The sequence below is a fragment of the Microtus ochrogaster genome, chromosome 2 (assembly GCF_000317375.1).
Source record: "Microtus ochrogaster isolate Prairie Vole_2 chromosome 2, MicOch1.0, whole genome shotgun sequence".
Lineage (NCBI taxonomy): Eukaryota > Metazoa > Chordata > Mammalia > Rodentia > Cricetidae > Microtus > Microtus ochrogaster.
The window spans coordinates 8,800,794-8,815,209 of NC_022010.1; the positions used below are offsets into that span (position 1 = coordinate 8,800,794).

The 14,416-nt window shown below is 44.6% G+C and overlaps 1 protein-coding gene across 2 annotated transcripts in view; it reads left to right on the top strand.

Moving 5' to 3' along the window:
* Med13l (mediator complex subunit 13 like) overlaps positions 1-14,416 on the top strand; it is a 243,548-nt gene that overhangs the window by 205,524 nt on the left and 23,608 nt on the right. The window contains exons 12-17 of one of the 2 annotated variants that reach the window (XM_005344347.2): positions 381-486; positions 799-923; positions 3,562-3,661; positions 8,702-8,922; positions 9,235-9,440; positions 12,665-13,602. In XM_005344347.2, the coding sequence (XP_005344404.1) occupies positions 381-486; positions 799-923; positions 3,562-3,661; positions 8,702-8,922; positions 9,235-9,440; positions 12,665-13,602 (1,696 nt within the window). The remainder of the gene's footprint in view (positions 1-380; positions 487-798; positions 924-3,561; positions 3,662-8,701; positions 8,923-9,234; positions 9,441-12,664; positions 13,603-14,416) is intronic. The other variant, XM_013349494.2, reaches the window with a different exon arrangement.

Consider the following 14,416-nt stretch of genomic DNA (forward strand, 5'->3'; position numbering starts at 1 on the left):
CCAGCTTTAATCATTAAGGAGGTATTCTAAAGAGAGTAGGGAGGTTTGACAGTTAGTTAAAGAGGCCAGTAGAGTCGAGGGGACAATGTACAGGATCTATGTGTATCCAGAGGCTTACTCTGTCATTTTTTGGCAACACTTGATAGCACGACAGGTCTGTAATCAAATGCCACCAGAACCACTGAGTCACTGAGATCACCTTGATTCTGTGCAGTGCGGAGCAAGAACATGCCTTTGATTCCCTTTGGTTGCATAGACCATGGTTTCTCACACTGCTCATAATGGGTTCCATTCGACATGCTAATTCTTTTTGTTCTCCCTCATATCCCACACTTTGGGTTGCTGTTCATTTGTTTTGTTTGGCTGAATTTATTACACAGTCAGAGGATGGATTTGGTACCAAGGATGTCACTACACCAGGTCATTCCACGCCGGTGCCTGATGGGAAAAATGCCATGTCTATTTTCAGTTCTGCTACTAAAACAGGTGTGTACATTGTTACTTGACTCACTTGGATTGTTGCTAAAGTAAAATGCAAAGGAGATTCTTCTCAATTTAAAATTATATTTTTATTGCTATAACAGTAATTTGATCTCAACTTTTCTGTTTTTCGTGAATTGTTTTTTAGTTTTTTTCAAAGCTGATAAGCATATTTGGAAATAATTGTGTCTAAATTTACGTAAGTCATAGGAAGGGAATTCCCAGCAGACCTTGTTGACCGAGGTCCAGTCCATGTCCTTTCTTCTCTTCCCAGCTGAGGAGCCTGCTCACCCTGTTTCCTTGCCTCTTTTCCCGCAGATGTCCGGCAGGACAATGCTGCTGGCAGAGCTGGCTCCGGGAGCCTTACACAGGTGACAGATTTGGCACCTTCCCTGCACGACTTAGACAACATCTTTGATAACTCTGATGACGATGAGCTTGGGGTGAGTCTGCTCTAGCTGCATGTGTGAGACCTGCTGTGTGGTAGCTGTGCCAGCATTTCAGGATTCCATTGTAGTTTGCTTCACCGGACTCAGGTCTCCCACTTTAGGCAGTGGTTCTCAACTTTCCTAACACTAAGACCTTTCATGCAGTTCTTCATGTTATGGTGACCCCAACCATAAAATTACTGTCATTGCTACTTCATACCTGTTAATTGTGTGGCAGTTATGAAACATCATGTAAATATCTGTTGTGCGACCCCTGTAAGAAGGTTGTTTGTCCCCCAATGGGGTTGCTCCCACAGCATGAGAACACTGTTTTAGATGCTAAATAAGTGTCAGAAAGGCTCCTGCACTTAGACCCTTTTGAATACTGTTTACTGGTGCTTTTGTTTGTTTCACATCATTATTCTTATAATTGTAAATATTAAAATCTTTCACATTTTAATAAATCATTCTGAATGTTAAGGGACCATAGAAATGTGTATATTTCTTTAGATGAGGTTTTTATATAATGCACATAACTTTTCTCTATCTGATAACTGAGCAGCTGGTGTGGTTGTGGGAGCTGCACACACGTGTGCTGTGTGCTGTTCAGAGTTAGGGGTGGTGGTTGGCAAGTAGTGTAGACACATGATTACAGTGATGGGCAAGAGTTAGTATTCTTTGGGCATCGCCTGAGCTAAGGTCAGGAAGTGCTTGTGCTCGCCCTCCTCATCTTTGTGTGCTTGGGCACACACCAGCACCTGTTATTCTCGGGAAGCTAGAGCTGAATAAAACACACTCTCTTTTCACAGAATTTTTGTATTATTATTTATTTATGTAGTCTCCCTCTCCATCCATTTTACATAAACTTTGAAAATAATTTGATAACCAGTTCTTTTGTGACAGGTAACTGAAGCAATTATGAAATTTACATGCTTGATTAAATTGCTAGCTTTATAGTGGAAACACAGACTTCAGGTAAAACAGCCTGTAAATATATGTACTGCTATGAGTTAAGCTACAGACCAGGATCTAAGGATGCTGAACATTGAAGTGCAGAGGAGGCAGGGCAGTTTAAATTCCGGCTCCAGGTTAAGTAGGGATCAGATTTCTAACTTTGAACTCAAACATAGCTAACTAACAGATCTTATACACTGTTGAGTTACATGTGCCTGCATGAGGATGAGAACATAACGGCCTTGAAGAATAGATTTGACTTGAGAGGTGGGAAGACTGGGGTCGTTGAGCTACTGTGGAATGAGCCTGATTGGACAGCAGAGAGAAGCAGCTCAGCACTGAGGCCTGCTAGTCAGTTCCTTGCCAGCCCTCAGATAGGGATGGACTCCAGAGAATCTCTCAGCCTTCCCTCCTGGACTCTGTTGAGTGTGGAACTGGTGGAAGCATTGCATTTTTTTAAATCAGTCTGAAGATAGGAAAACAAAAGTCCTGTTTGTTATTTTGTTACATTGGAACTGTAGTCTTAATTCAAATACTTGCTGTCTGAAAGAAAAGGACAGGGAAGTGTACCAAACCATAGGAAAAATGATACATTTCCTTGCTGTTTATCTGGGCCTTGGAGAGTTCCCCTTTGGATCTGTCAGGAAGACGAACACAAGCTAGGCTGGGGTAGAGAGGCATGAGGACCATGGTAGTAATGACTATCGCTGGTGGTGATGAGAGTAAAGCATTGAAGGAAAATGAATCAAGTCAGCCAAGGAGAAGGAGCAGGAAGGACAGGTCAGAGAACCGCGGGTGCTGTGGAGGGGCTCATCCTGCTAATGGGCGCAGTTGTAGTGCCGGAGCTCTCTGCTCTGCACATGTTCGACTCTGCTCCCATACAAGTTCTAGTTCCCTGTTGGGCTTAATGAAGAAACGGTTCTTTGGGGAAGATATTGTAAGCAATTTTAAACACAAAGGAGACTGAACATTTTCAATCATATTTTTATTTCTTTGAAAGAAGAGTTTCCTTTTTGATTTTAACTCTAGCGTTTGTTTGATATAGCTAGTTTACCTAGTGAGTAGAGGTGGACAGCTGCTGGCTGGAATGTGTTTGGATATTATTCTACATTCAATTGTGTATTAAGCAAGTGTAAGTAAAAGACATTCTATATGTAAGATCTTTTTTTACTTTATTTTATTGGGTGTACTTTATTTTGTGACCAGCCCATTTGAGTTCTTAAAGGTGCTATTTCCTAGTAAGGAAGTCACCTTGTTCTCAATAACTGAACAGTTGTCTGGGCAATTAGAGATTCTTGGATGGGGCTGCCTTTGTGATAATGGAGGTTATCTGTTAAATGGGAATAGTAGATCAAAAAACAATAGCTTTGGGGAGCACGGGACCAGTATTTTAGCTGCCTCCTCCCACAGAAGGAATGCCAGCCCCACAGCTAGTCACTGTTGGATACTGCTGGCCAGCTACTATATTGGCAAAGGTGCACTGGTACCCACCTTAAACTGCATCACTGAGGGCCTATACAGTCTGCTCACCAGGTCCCAGCAAACAGACTCACTTGCTCTCTCTTTCTGAGAAGCTTAAGTGTGTCCCTGGCTTTGCTGTCTACAGGTATTCTAGGAGCTGTGTGAGGATGTACTGCTTTATTCTGAAGGGTCAGTAGTTGAACACTCAAGCCTGCTAACAGTTCAACTCTGTTCTCAGGCTGTGTCCCCTGCACTGCGCTCATCGAAGATGCCTACTGTTGGGACTGAGGAGCGGCCCCCTGGGAAGGACGGAAGAGCTGCTGGCCCTTACCCACCAAGTAGGTGCAGGTGCCTGAGATGAGAATTAAAACATCAGAAGAAGTTAGAACCTCTGAGAAGGCAAGAAGCTGATCAGAGACAGAAACTATCCTCATTGGAAGTCACGCTGTTTCGTTTTCAAGCTAAGAAGGAGCCACAGTTTATAGGGCAGGGAGACCTGTTGGGCTGCTTGTCTAGTAGATCACAAACTGCACACTTAATTTCAGAGCTTGGCACTATGAGAATTTACAGAAAACATTTCGGCTTTCAAAAATGTAATTGACTTGTGGATAATGAGTTTGTCAGGATTTGTTGTGCAGTTTTCTGTTTCTGTCTGTGGCAGTTGACAGTAGGGCCATGCACACAAGGGCAAAGTGGTGTAGTCTCTGCCTGAAGGAAGTATAGGCGTGCACAAAGAAGGACTAGTTCAGACACATCCATTGCAAATCACCTTGTAATTTCTGCTCATCCGCTTCAGCTGCTAATGAGAACAAATTGAGGGGAAAACCACCGTGTCACAGGGTGACTCAAAAAGTTTTATGAACCTATAAATGTAGTGCTGATTTACTCAAATGTAGAAGTGGGACGTGTGCAGAGATTGGATTTTGACAGTTTAAGTAGATCCATATTTTAAATAGCAAAGCTTTCTCCAGCATGACATGGACAGAAATGAATAATGATAGCTAGCCCTTGCTGTAGTTTTTTTTTTAATTAAATATTTTTCTTTCTTCTTTTTTTCTCTGAATTGTAGAGTTTTACTAATGTGGAATTTCATATGAATGACACATGTATATATAGGTAGGTCAGGTGAGGAGTTTGCATTGCTAAACCAGTTATTCTTTGCTATGTCTTTGCATGAAGCAGGAGACATTGCAGTGTCTGAAGATGTAGCCCAGGCTATCCACTCACTGCCACCTCCTATAGTGTCATAGTTAGACTATGTGCTAGTGTTTTACTTTTATTTAAAAGGTGATTATCCTAGAAATAGATTCAGAATCTGATGCTAAAGTACAGGTTATAAAAATGTGTTAAAATGCAGCACAGAAGTAAAGAGCCAGAAAGATCCAGGACAAGACATGTGTGAATCTGTCCTGGTAGAGGAACAGACATAGCACGTACACAGTACCTGGACACACAGTGTTTCCCCCTCAGCAGTGGCAGTGCAAGCAGAGTGGTGTGTTTTGTCTCTGTTCAGCTTTCCTGACTGCTGGGAAGCTGTGAAATACAACGTCCCCAGGGGCACCGCCCAGCAGAGTACAAAGAAGGTGAAGCTGAGCCACATTTGTGTATCTACTTAGGACACCCCATGGAAGTAATTTTGTTAATGAATTTCTACTGAGGTTAACGTATCAGTTGTCATTTTATATTTATTTATTTATTTATTTATTTATTTATTTATTTATTTATTTATTTATTTATTATGTATACAATATTCTGTCTGTATGCCTGCAGACCAGAGGAGGGCACTAGACCCCATTACAGATGGTTGTGAGCCACCATGTGGTTGCTGGGAGTTGAACTCCGGACCTTTGGAAGAGCAGGCAATGCTCTTAACCTCTGAGCCATCTCTCCAGCCCTCAGTTGTCATTTTAAATGTAACCAAGTATGAAAAGTCATTGAACACTTGCTTGGGTACTCTCTGGAATGTTACACGTACAGCTTATCTCAGTTCTGTTCTTCTTTCTGGGTGCCCAATGCATACAGGTGGAAGAAGACCCATTGTTACTAATTTGTGTGTGTAACAATGAAGGGTCGATACACTGGACAGACCAGTTATCTATGCATTTCTTTGAAATCATCTTTTTGAAGAATGAGTCTTAGAGAAGGCAAAAAAATGAGTTAGACCATTCAGTTCAATTCTTGAGGAGTGCTTATTGTAGATTGGCTTCTGCCTCTTGCTCTGAGGCAGAGGGATCCTGAGAAAGAAGCCAGTGGTTTGGGGTGAAGTGGAGAGTGCAAGACAGCTGGGAGGAAGGGCAGGACACGGCCCCCTCCAGTCCTTTATGTAGTTGCCCATTCTTTTTTCTAGGAACAGCATTGTGCCAGCCAATTGTCTTTATGGAGGCCTGGCTTTTGTTTCTCTGACTTTCTACTCTCCCCTGGGCCTGCTCTTAGAACTTGTGTCTTGGTGTGTTGTCATTGTCGTGAAGCCCTAGTGGAGAGGTGTACATCAGCGTACTGACCTCACTCATATGTGTTGAGGTGCACATGGTGAAGTACCCACTTGGCACTGTGTTCTCTCATTAGTGTGCAGTGTGGGTGGGGACTGAGGGTAGTCTCCCTTAGGAGTTCTGATGGTAAGAATGGTGGAGAGTGCTTCGTGAAGTGCGCCCAAAGGCAGATGAAATTGTATCTTCCCTTTGTGAAAATGAGCAGGGTGCTGAAGGCTTTGAAAGCATAGGGCTGTGGCTTTATTAGGTAGCCTTAGTAAGACAGGTGGCTTCAGCAGAAATAAACTTACCAGGTTTCCTACAGGAAATTTAAAACAGAACTGTTTATTTATGTATCTTAACTTTTAATAAGATTTTGTTTTTATTACTTTTAGTTGTTTATGTGTGTTCCCACTTTAGTGCAAGTGCACTTGGAGGCCAGAGATACTAGATCCCCTGGAGCTGAAATTACAGACAGTTATCTTCCCATGTGGGTGCTGGGAACCGAACCTGGGTGTTGTAGGGGGCCGCTCGTTTGTTCCTGGACGCTTAGCCCCAAAATAATCACACAGAAACTATATTATTTAAATCACTGTTTAGCCCATTAGCTGTAGCTTCTTACTTGCTAACTCTTATATCTTACTTTAATTACCTGTCTCCATTAATCTGTGCATCACCTCGAGGTCGTGGCCTACCAGCAAAGTTTCAGCATGTCTGTCTACAGCACTAGCTCCATGGTTTCTCCCTGACTCCGCCTCCTTTCTCCCAGCATTCAGTTTAGTCTCCCCCCTCCCCCTGGCTATGTTCCCCTATAGCTCTGCTATATGCTGAAAGCAGTTCCTTTATTCATTAACCAATAAAAAAAACAGACAGAAGGACCTCCCACACCACCTGGGCCTCTGCAAGAGCAGCCACTAAGCCATCTCTCCAGCTTCTGTAATTTTGACTGTTTGTTTGTTTGTTTGTTTGTTTGTTTAGAGGGTCTCAACTATATAGCCCTGGCTGCTTGGGAATTTGCTGTGTAGATCAGATTGGCCTTAAACTCAGAGATTTGCCAGACCCTGCCTCCTGAGGCCTCAGCAGTGCTGGGATTAAAGGCTTTGTCACCATTAAGTTTTAAAGCTAGTATACAGAGTAATGAACTTCATTATGGAAATACATGCATGTTGTTCTACTTTTCCCTGTTCAACTTTCCCTCACAGCCCTTCCCATCCATCCTGCCCTCCTCACTAGACCTGTCTTCTCAAATGGAGACTCCTTCTCCAAACCCATTTTTGGGGGTTGGGTAAAATCATTTATTATAGTCAGAAGCTTTATGTTTTGACTCTTAAAAGGGAAGGATACTTTAATCTTGGAGCTCTTGTCTTTGACTTGGAGAAAAATTAGAGGTATTGGGTACATTTATTGAGTTAGCCTTAACCCTACAGCAATCTTCCCCTTTGTTCAAATAAAATGTATTGATTTGATTGGAGGCCTTTCTCCTGCTTTAGGTTAATAACTTGTATATAAGGTTTCCAATAGTTGGCCTCGCAGGCCTCCCTAGTTGTAAACATTAAGTTTCTTACAAGTAGGGATTGCTAAGATAAGAAGATACCTTGGCCATCAACTTTGGGGAGTTTCTTTTTTCTTCACTGTAGCAGGTACCATATCAAATCCTATGTAAATTCTATGATAGACAGCAAGTAGAGCTAAAAGCTCTGATACATAGCTCATCTGTGACCCCCACTCTAGGGCGTCTGTTTTTTTTTTTTTTTTTTTTTTTTTGCCTCCATGTAATAAAACTATTGGAAGCTCCCTTGTCCCAATGGAAAACAAGCAAGCCTGTTAAAACTTACACATCTATAAAAAACATTGTGTGTGGGAGTGTGAGGGGGTGTGTGGTGGAGGGTGGGCAACTCACACATCTAAGGGGGACCTGAGGCTAGTTGGTGGGCGAGGCCCTGAGGGAGGATGTGTCTCATCCATAGTTGAACTCTGTCTGGGGAGTGTGGATCCAGCTCTGCCAGATGCTGCACCCAGGTCATAGTCAAGTTCACTGTTCCATGTTAATTCCTGCTTAAGGACTAGGTGCCAAATATTAGCTTAGTTAAATGTTGGGACTTCAAGAACGACAATGGCAGAAGAAATGGGGACATCAAAAGTGATAACAAAATCACAAACTCCCAGTTCTAAATACAAGACACCACCTAGTGGCCATGATTTGTAAGCACATTTGTATTATATTAGGCAGAGCTTACTTTGGGGAATCAGAACCTTACTTAACCAAGCCCATTAGTGAGCTGTTGTGGATACACTGAAAACTGAAGACAGTGGGAAGTGGGTGCTATGAGTCACTCCTTCCCTGCTGAAGACCGAATCAAGGGATGTGCAGAGGCTCGGGAAACACTGACAGTAAACTGCTTTCTGACCCCTCAGTACCCTTAAACTGTGTGCCCTGCCCAGTATCTTTCGAGATGGGTAGTATTATTAATTCTAACTGTAAAGCTGTAATATCAGTCCAGAATGACAGTGTGGAGTCGTTTTCCCAGAAGAGCAGGACTGTGGGACCAGTGACACCAAACCCCCATCCTGGCTCTAAGTATTTTTTTGTTCTCTATAATATTTAATGAACAGTTGAAAACAAGAGATTTTTTTTCTAATATAGCTGAATTGCTTCCACTTTATGTTTAACTCATCTCCTTTAGGTTTTTCAGAGAATCAGTTATTGAGAAAAACTGTGTCCTCTACTGGCCTTGTTCACTTCTTTGGCACTACACCGTGTCATACAGCATTGAGAAGTGTGGATGCCGAAGGGTGCCTGTGTCTTGACATTCTGTTAGCCTTGTGTGGGCCACCAGCTATGCCTGCCTGCTGCGTGTCTGAGTTTTAAGGAGTCTTGCTGTTAAAATGCACTTGTAATTTTGTTTTTAGCAGTTGCAGACTTGCAAAGGATGTTCCCTACCCCTCCATCATTGGAGCAGCATCCTGCGTTTTCTCCTGTGATGAATTATAAAGATGGAGTAAGTTCAGAGACAGTGACCGCATTGGGCATGATGGAGAGTCCTGTGGTCAGTATGGTACCCACACACCTCACAGAGTTCAGGATGGAAGTGGAAGATGGCTTAGGAAGTCCCAAGCCAGAGGAGATAAAGGTAATAACCAGTGTATTAACTTCCCAAATGCTGGGTGGTTTCCAGCTGCCTCTGACACGACTTTGAGAGCAATGCTCTCCTGGCTTACACACAGGTTCCTAAACACTCTGAAATGGAGCAGATGACCAACATATCCACTCTGTGGCCATTGCCTCAGAAACAGTGTTGGCATTAGGTTGCTATTTTTGATTTATCCCTGTAGAGAACTATTGAATGACAGTAGATTCTGTGCCCGTTTTTTATGAAGTACTGAGCAACTATGGCTGGTTCCAGTTTGTCGTCATTAACACCAAACCCATTTTGTTGTCACAGGACTTTTCATATGTGCACAAAGTGCCACAATTCCAGCCTTTTGTGGGGTCCTCCATGTTTGCTCCACTGAAGACGCTGCCAAGCCATTGCCTGCTGCCTCTGAAGACACCTGATGCCTGTCTGTTCCGGCCCTCATGGGCAGTTCCTCCTAAAATGGAACAGCTGCCCATGCCCGCTGCAGCCGCTTCCATTAGAGACGGTTACAAGTATGTGTGGGACTCTGTCAGTCACTGTATCCGAATGCTGCCACCTCACCATTTCTAAGTACTTGTTATAGGACCGTAGCTTACCCTTTGAGACTGGCTTCTTGGCCATTCCTGTCATTTGAGCATGTTGTCTTATGTGGAAAAATGTGTGTTTATTTTTAAATGAAATTTCCTATAGACAAACTAAGATTATTTCAGAGAGCTACATTTAATGCTAGGCTGGTGTTTGCCATAGAATTGGCACTTAAAGTTACTTATATTTGGTGGTGGTGGAAGGGGCTTTGATTTGTAAGGTAATGATTTCAGTGTGATACTTTAAAATTAGGTAAAGCAGCAACAGATTGAGGTGTGATTTGGGAAAATAATAAAGGGAGGCATTTGTGGTGACGTGGACATCTCATATTGTGTAGAGAAAATAATATTTGTGTCAGCAATGCAGACTCTGCTTTCTCTGAAATAAATAACTTCTTAATCAGAGAAAGCAAAAAGTGTACAAGTGCTAGTGTAAATCTGGGCCACATGGCCCTGTGGACACATGAACAGGTGAGTGCTGCTCACTGCAGGGGATGTAGAGGTGATTGGGCTCCAGCACATGCCTTTCTCGGGGCAGTTGTCAGTCAGTGAGACTGAATTAAATCTGACTTAATATACACTGTCTTCTTTTACAGCGTTAGCAGCTATTCATTGATAAGCCTTAGGAGCCAGATTTGTGGTTTAGGACTTATCTGTAGGTCACAGCTGTAATTCAGTGACAGAGGAAATGAATGAGGAACTGGGGTAGAAATGTAATAGAAGGACTCTGGAATTGGACACCAGAGCCACCTTGCCATATGACAGTCCTGGCTTTTGAAAAGTCTGTGTGTGGCTATAAGGAACCCCTGTACCTGAATCTTCTACTCTTTAAAATGGGATTGTTCTACCCTGACTCTACTCAGAACTTTGGAAAAGCTCCAGCAGCTCATGGCTGTGTACTGCAGAGGGGAGCTGTGAAGCTGCCCTGCGAGTGCCTCGTTGGGGCTGCTGCCATGCTCCAGTTGGGCTCTAGCTTCTTAATGAAGTTTGGAGCACCAGGGGCAGATGCCCAGGCACATTTGGGCCCTAGTGGCCGTTTGTGATATCAGGAGCCACTCAGCACTTTAAACTTGCCTGTGCTCACAGGTTCCCAGGATGAGATCTGACAGTTTCAGTCAGGGGAATTATTGCCACCCATTGCATGTGTCTTGTGCAGCCAAAGATGAGACTGGCAGCGTTGCAGAGCACTGTCATTCAAGGGAGGTGCTTTGTAGCCACACAGTCTGATGGTATAGCTGTGGTGGATGATTTCTTTGTATGCTTCATTTGGATCTAGACCTGGGGTCTAGGAGCTGCTTTACTGAGCAGCACGACTCTACACTGTCTCGTTCCTACTTCGCTCTCCAGTGTTTACCACCCTGGGCTCACTTGCTGCACTCAGTACATGTGATGACACTTGCTTCAGGTCTGCTCTATGCCATGGCAGCTCTTCTTCTTCTCCTCTGCTGACTGCCCCACTTTTCCCATGGGAGAATGAGGCTGCTAAGTAAGAAGTATTTGCTAGGGAACAGTTGAATTATTTAGATTTTCAGTTAGCAGTCGTGGTTTCTTTCTGATCCAAACCTGTAGAATCATGAGAGAATGTAGGTGTTTGTTTGCTGTGTCATTCAGTTTCCACGCCAGCTCTTGTCTGGGCCCACATACGCCTGTGTGCCAGACTTACATGCTGCCTGATTAAGATACCCAGGCCAGTGGTAAAGGCTCTAAAGGATTACAGGGGATGACTTGTGTAAGTGAACGGATGTGTAGCTCACTAGGGAGCAGATTGTAAGCATTGGGTCCTTGTGTCCAAAAGAGTCATTAGGACTGAAAAACTTGCTGTCCTGATGCCTTGCAAGTGCAGAGTGGGCTTGTCGGTTGTCTCCGGATCCGTGGGAATGTGTTGAGGATGTGTTCTGTAGTGGTCGACCATCTAAATGCTTCAGACATGGCCTTGTTTTCTGCCTGCCTGCTCTCCCCAAACCACTGCTTATGAGATAAAACAATCCTGTCCATCTCTGGAATGAGAGTGATTGTATGGAATAGGTAACATTGAAAGATGAAAGAGATTGAAAGGGAACCCAGGAAATCTCTCTGTGCCTGGGACCAGAGTCTGGGCATACTTTCCAGTGAGTGCTGAATGACACTAACCTCTGTGCAGAACAGGCAGATGGGCACAACAACCACACCGTACTGGGAACATACAAACCTGGCTACGGTTGCCTTCTCCCAATTAGGAAAACACCTTATTTGAATGTATATTTAGTTACAGCTACTTCAGTATCATTACAGAATGATAGCCTCAGAGAAAAGTGCACAGGCAGGGTCTCGGTTTCAGAAATGACAAAGATGAAGTTACAAGTCCAGGCAAACATCAACTTGCACCATTCCAGCCAGTGTAGCCTGCACTCCAGGCACTGTTCATCCTCCAGACTTCACATGGCTTTCTCCATGCCCACTCCCACGTTTCCTTATAAGACTGTAAGTTTCCCTAGCACTATGGATTATGTGGAAAGGAAGTACCGTGTGTGTGTGTGTTCATGCGTGTTCATGCGTGTTCATGCTCTTGCTTCTGTCGCTCCTCTCCTCTTCCTTCCTTCTTTCCCTCCTTTTTCTTATGTTTTTGAAGAGGAAATGCACTTCCAGATGCTCAGTGCAGGGCTGTGTGTAGTGATATTTTGTTTGTGTTTTAACAAATAAAGCTTGCCTAAAGATCAAAGTACAGAGCTAAACCACTAGAGGCCAGTCGGTGGTGACTCCCCACGCCTTTAGTCCCAGTACTAGAAAGCTGGAGACAGGAAGGGATACGGCTGGGTGGAGAAAGGAATATAAGGTGGGAGGAGACAGGAGCTCAGATGCAGTCTGAGGTTTGGTGGAGACAGCTGCAGTCTAAGGGTGCAGTGGAAAGCAGTCAGTCGAAGATGCAGGCTGAGGGTAGGATTACCCTTTTGGTCTGAGGATTTGGTAAGGGTAGAAGCTCTGGCTGGCTGCACTGCTTCTCTGATCTCTCAGCCTTTACCCCCTACTATCTGACTCCGGGTTTTTATTAAGAACAGTTAGAATTCACGCTACAGCTGTGGAGTGGGAGGTTGTGCAGCATCATGAGATAGGCTGTGCAGGGCCTGGCTTCTGTGACCACTGCCCTTTCTCACGCTACCTTGTGTCTGTTGCAGTAATGTGCCTAGTGTTGGGAGCCTTGCAGATCCAGACTATCTGAACACACCGCAGATGAACACTCCTGTGACATTGAACAGCACCGCCCCTGCCAGCAACAGTGGGGCTGGAGTCCTCCCATCTCCGGCTACCCCGCGATTCTCTGTCCCCACACCACGAACGCCCAGGACTCCAAGAACTCCCAGAGGTGGGGGCACTGCTAGTGGCCAAGGGTCTGTGAAATACGACAGCACTGATCAGGGGTCACCAGCCTCCACCCCCTCTACCACAAGGCCCCTTAACTCTGTGGAGCCCGCTACCATGCAGCCAATTCCTGAGGCCCACAGTCTCTATGTCACCCTGATTCTGTCAGATTCCGTGATGAATGTCTTCAAGGACAGAAACTTTGACAGCTGTTGCATCTGCGCCTGCAACATGAACATCAAAGGGGCAGACGTTGGGCTGTACATCCCCGATTCCTCCAAGGAGGACCAGTACCGATGCACCTGTGGGTTTAGTGCGATCATGAACCGTAAACTTGGTTACAATTCAGGGCTCTTCCTTGAAGATGAGTTGGATATTTTTGGGAAGAATTCTGATATTGGCCAAGCTGCAGAGAGGCGCTTAATGATGTGTCAGTCCACCTTTCTTCCTCAGATGGAGGGAGCCCGAAAAGCCTCAGAGCCCCCTGTAAGCCTCCTCCTCCTCCTCCAGAATCAGCACACGCAACCCTTCGCTTCTCTCAGCTTCCTGGATTACATTTCCTCAAACAGTCGTCACACACTCCCCTGTGTGAGCTGGACTTATGACCGGGTGCAGGCAGATAACAACGATTACTGGACAGAGTGCTTCAATGCATTGGAGCAGGGGAGGCAGTATGTGGATAATCCCACAGGTGGGAAAGTGGACGAGGCTCTGGTGAGAAGTGCCACCGTACACTCTTGGCCTCACAGCAATGGTAGGTATGCCAGAATGCAAATTTGTGTCAGAAGTTAACGTAGTACAAATAATATTTAAAAGTTCTCTTTAGTATATCACAGAAATGTAAGATTAAGACCTAAGGGACTGGAAGTGGGGGGTATGCTGATTTCCTTTACGTTGAAGGAGTGAGGGTGTCTTCTGCTGAAGCTTTTGGAGAGAATTGCCTCCTGAAACTTTTGTGTTAAATCATTAAATCACAAACAGGTAGCTCATGTCGGCAACTTGTGACTGCTAAATGTGAAAGTGGCCAAGCACACAAAACTGATGGCCAGCAGTCCTGCCTCCTGATACTGCTGGGTGACTGCCGGCTAGTCTGCCGTGGTGTCTCTTCCTTGAAACGGGCCACACATGTCCTGAGTACTTTCTTCTTCGGCTTTCTCAGTGGATTACATCTTTTGGGACAGCAACCACGTCTGATTTTATTGTAGTTCCTGGGGTACATCCCCTGCAGGGGCTTGTGCTGTTTAAAAGTGCGACTAGACTACTGTTTAGCTTATGGTAGAAGCACTGTGGGCGGAAGGAGAACTGTCCCCAGCTGACAAGCAGTTTTTGGAACTGAGCTTTACAAATGCACCCCCACTACTCTGTGACGGACACATGGGGCATGACATGGTGACCTAGATAGAGAGGAGGCCATCTGCCTTCATGGACTTTGTAATCTGTTGGAAAAGTGGACCTTGCATATTAAATAAGCACACAGGAAACACGAGCAGAGCCTCTCCTCAACCCCGTGGGGACATCAGGACTCCCCTTGAAGAGGCAGCAGCCATTACACTGAGGTTTCACAGTGG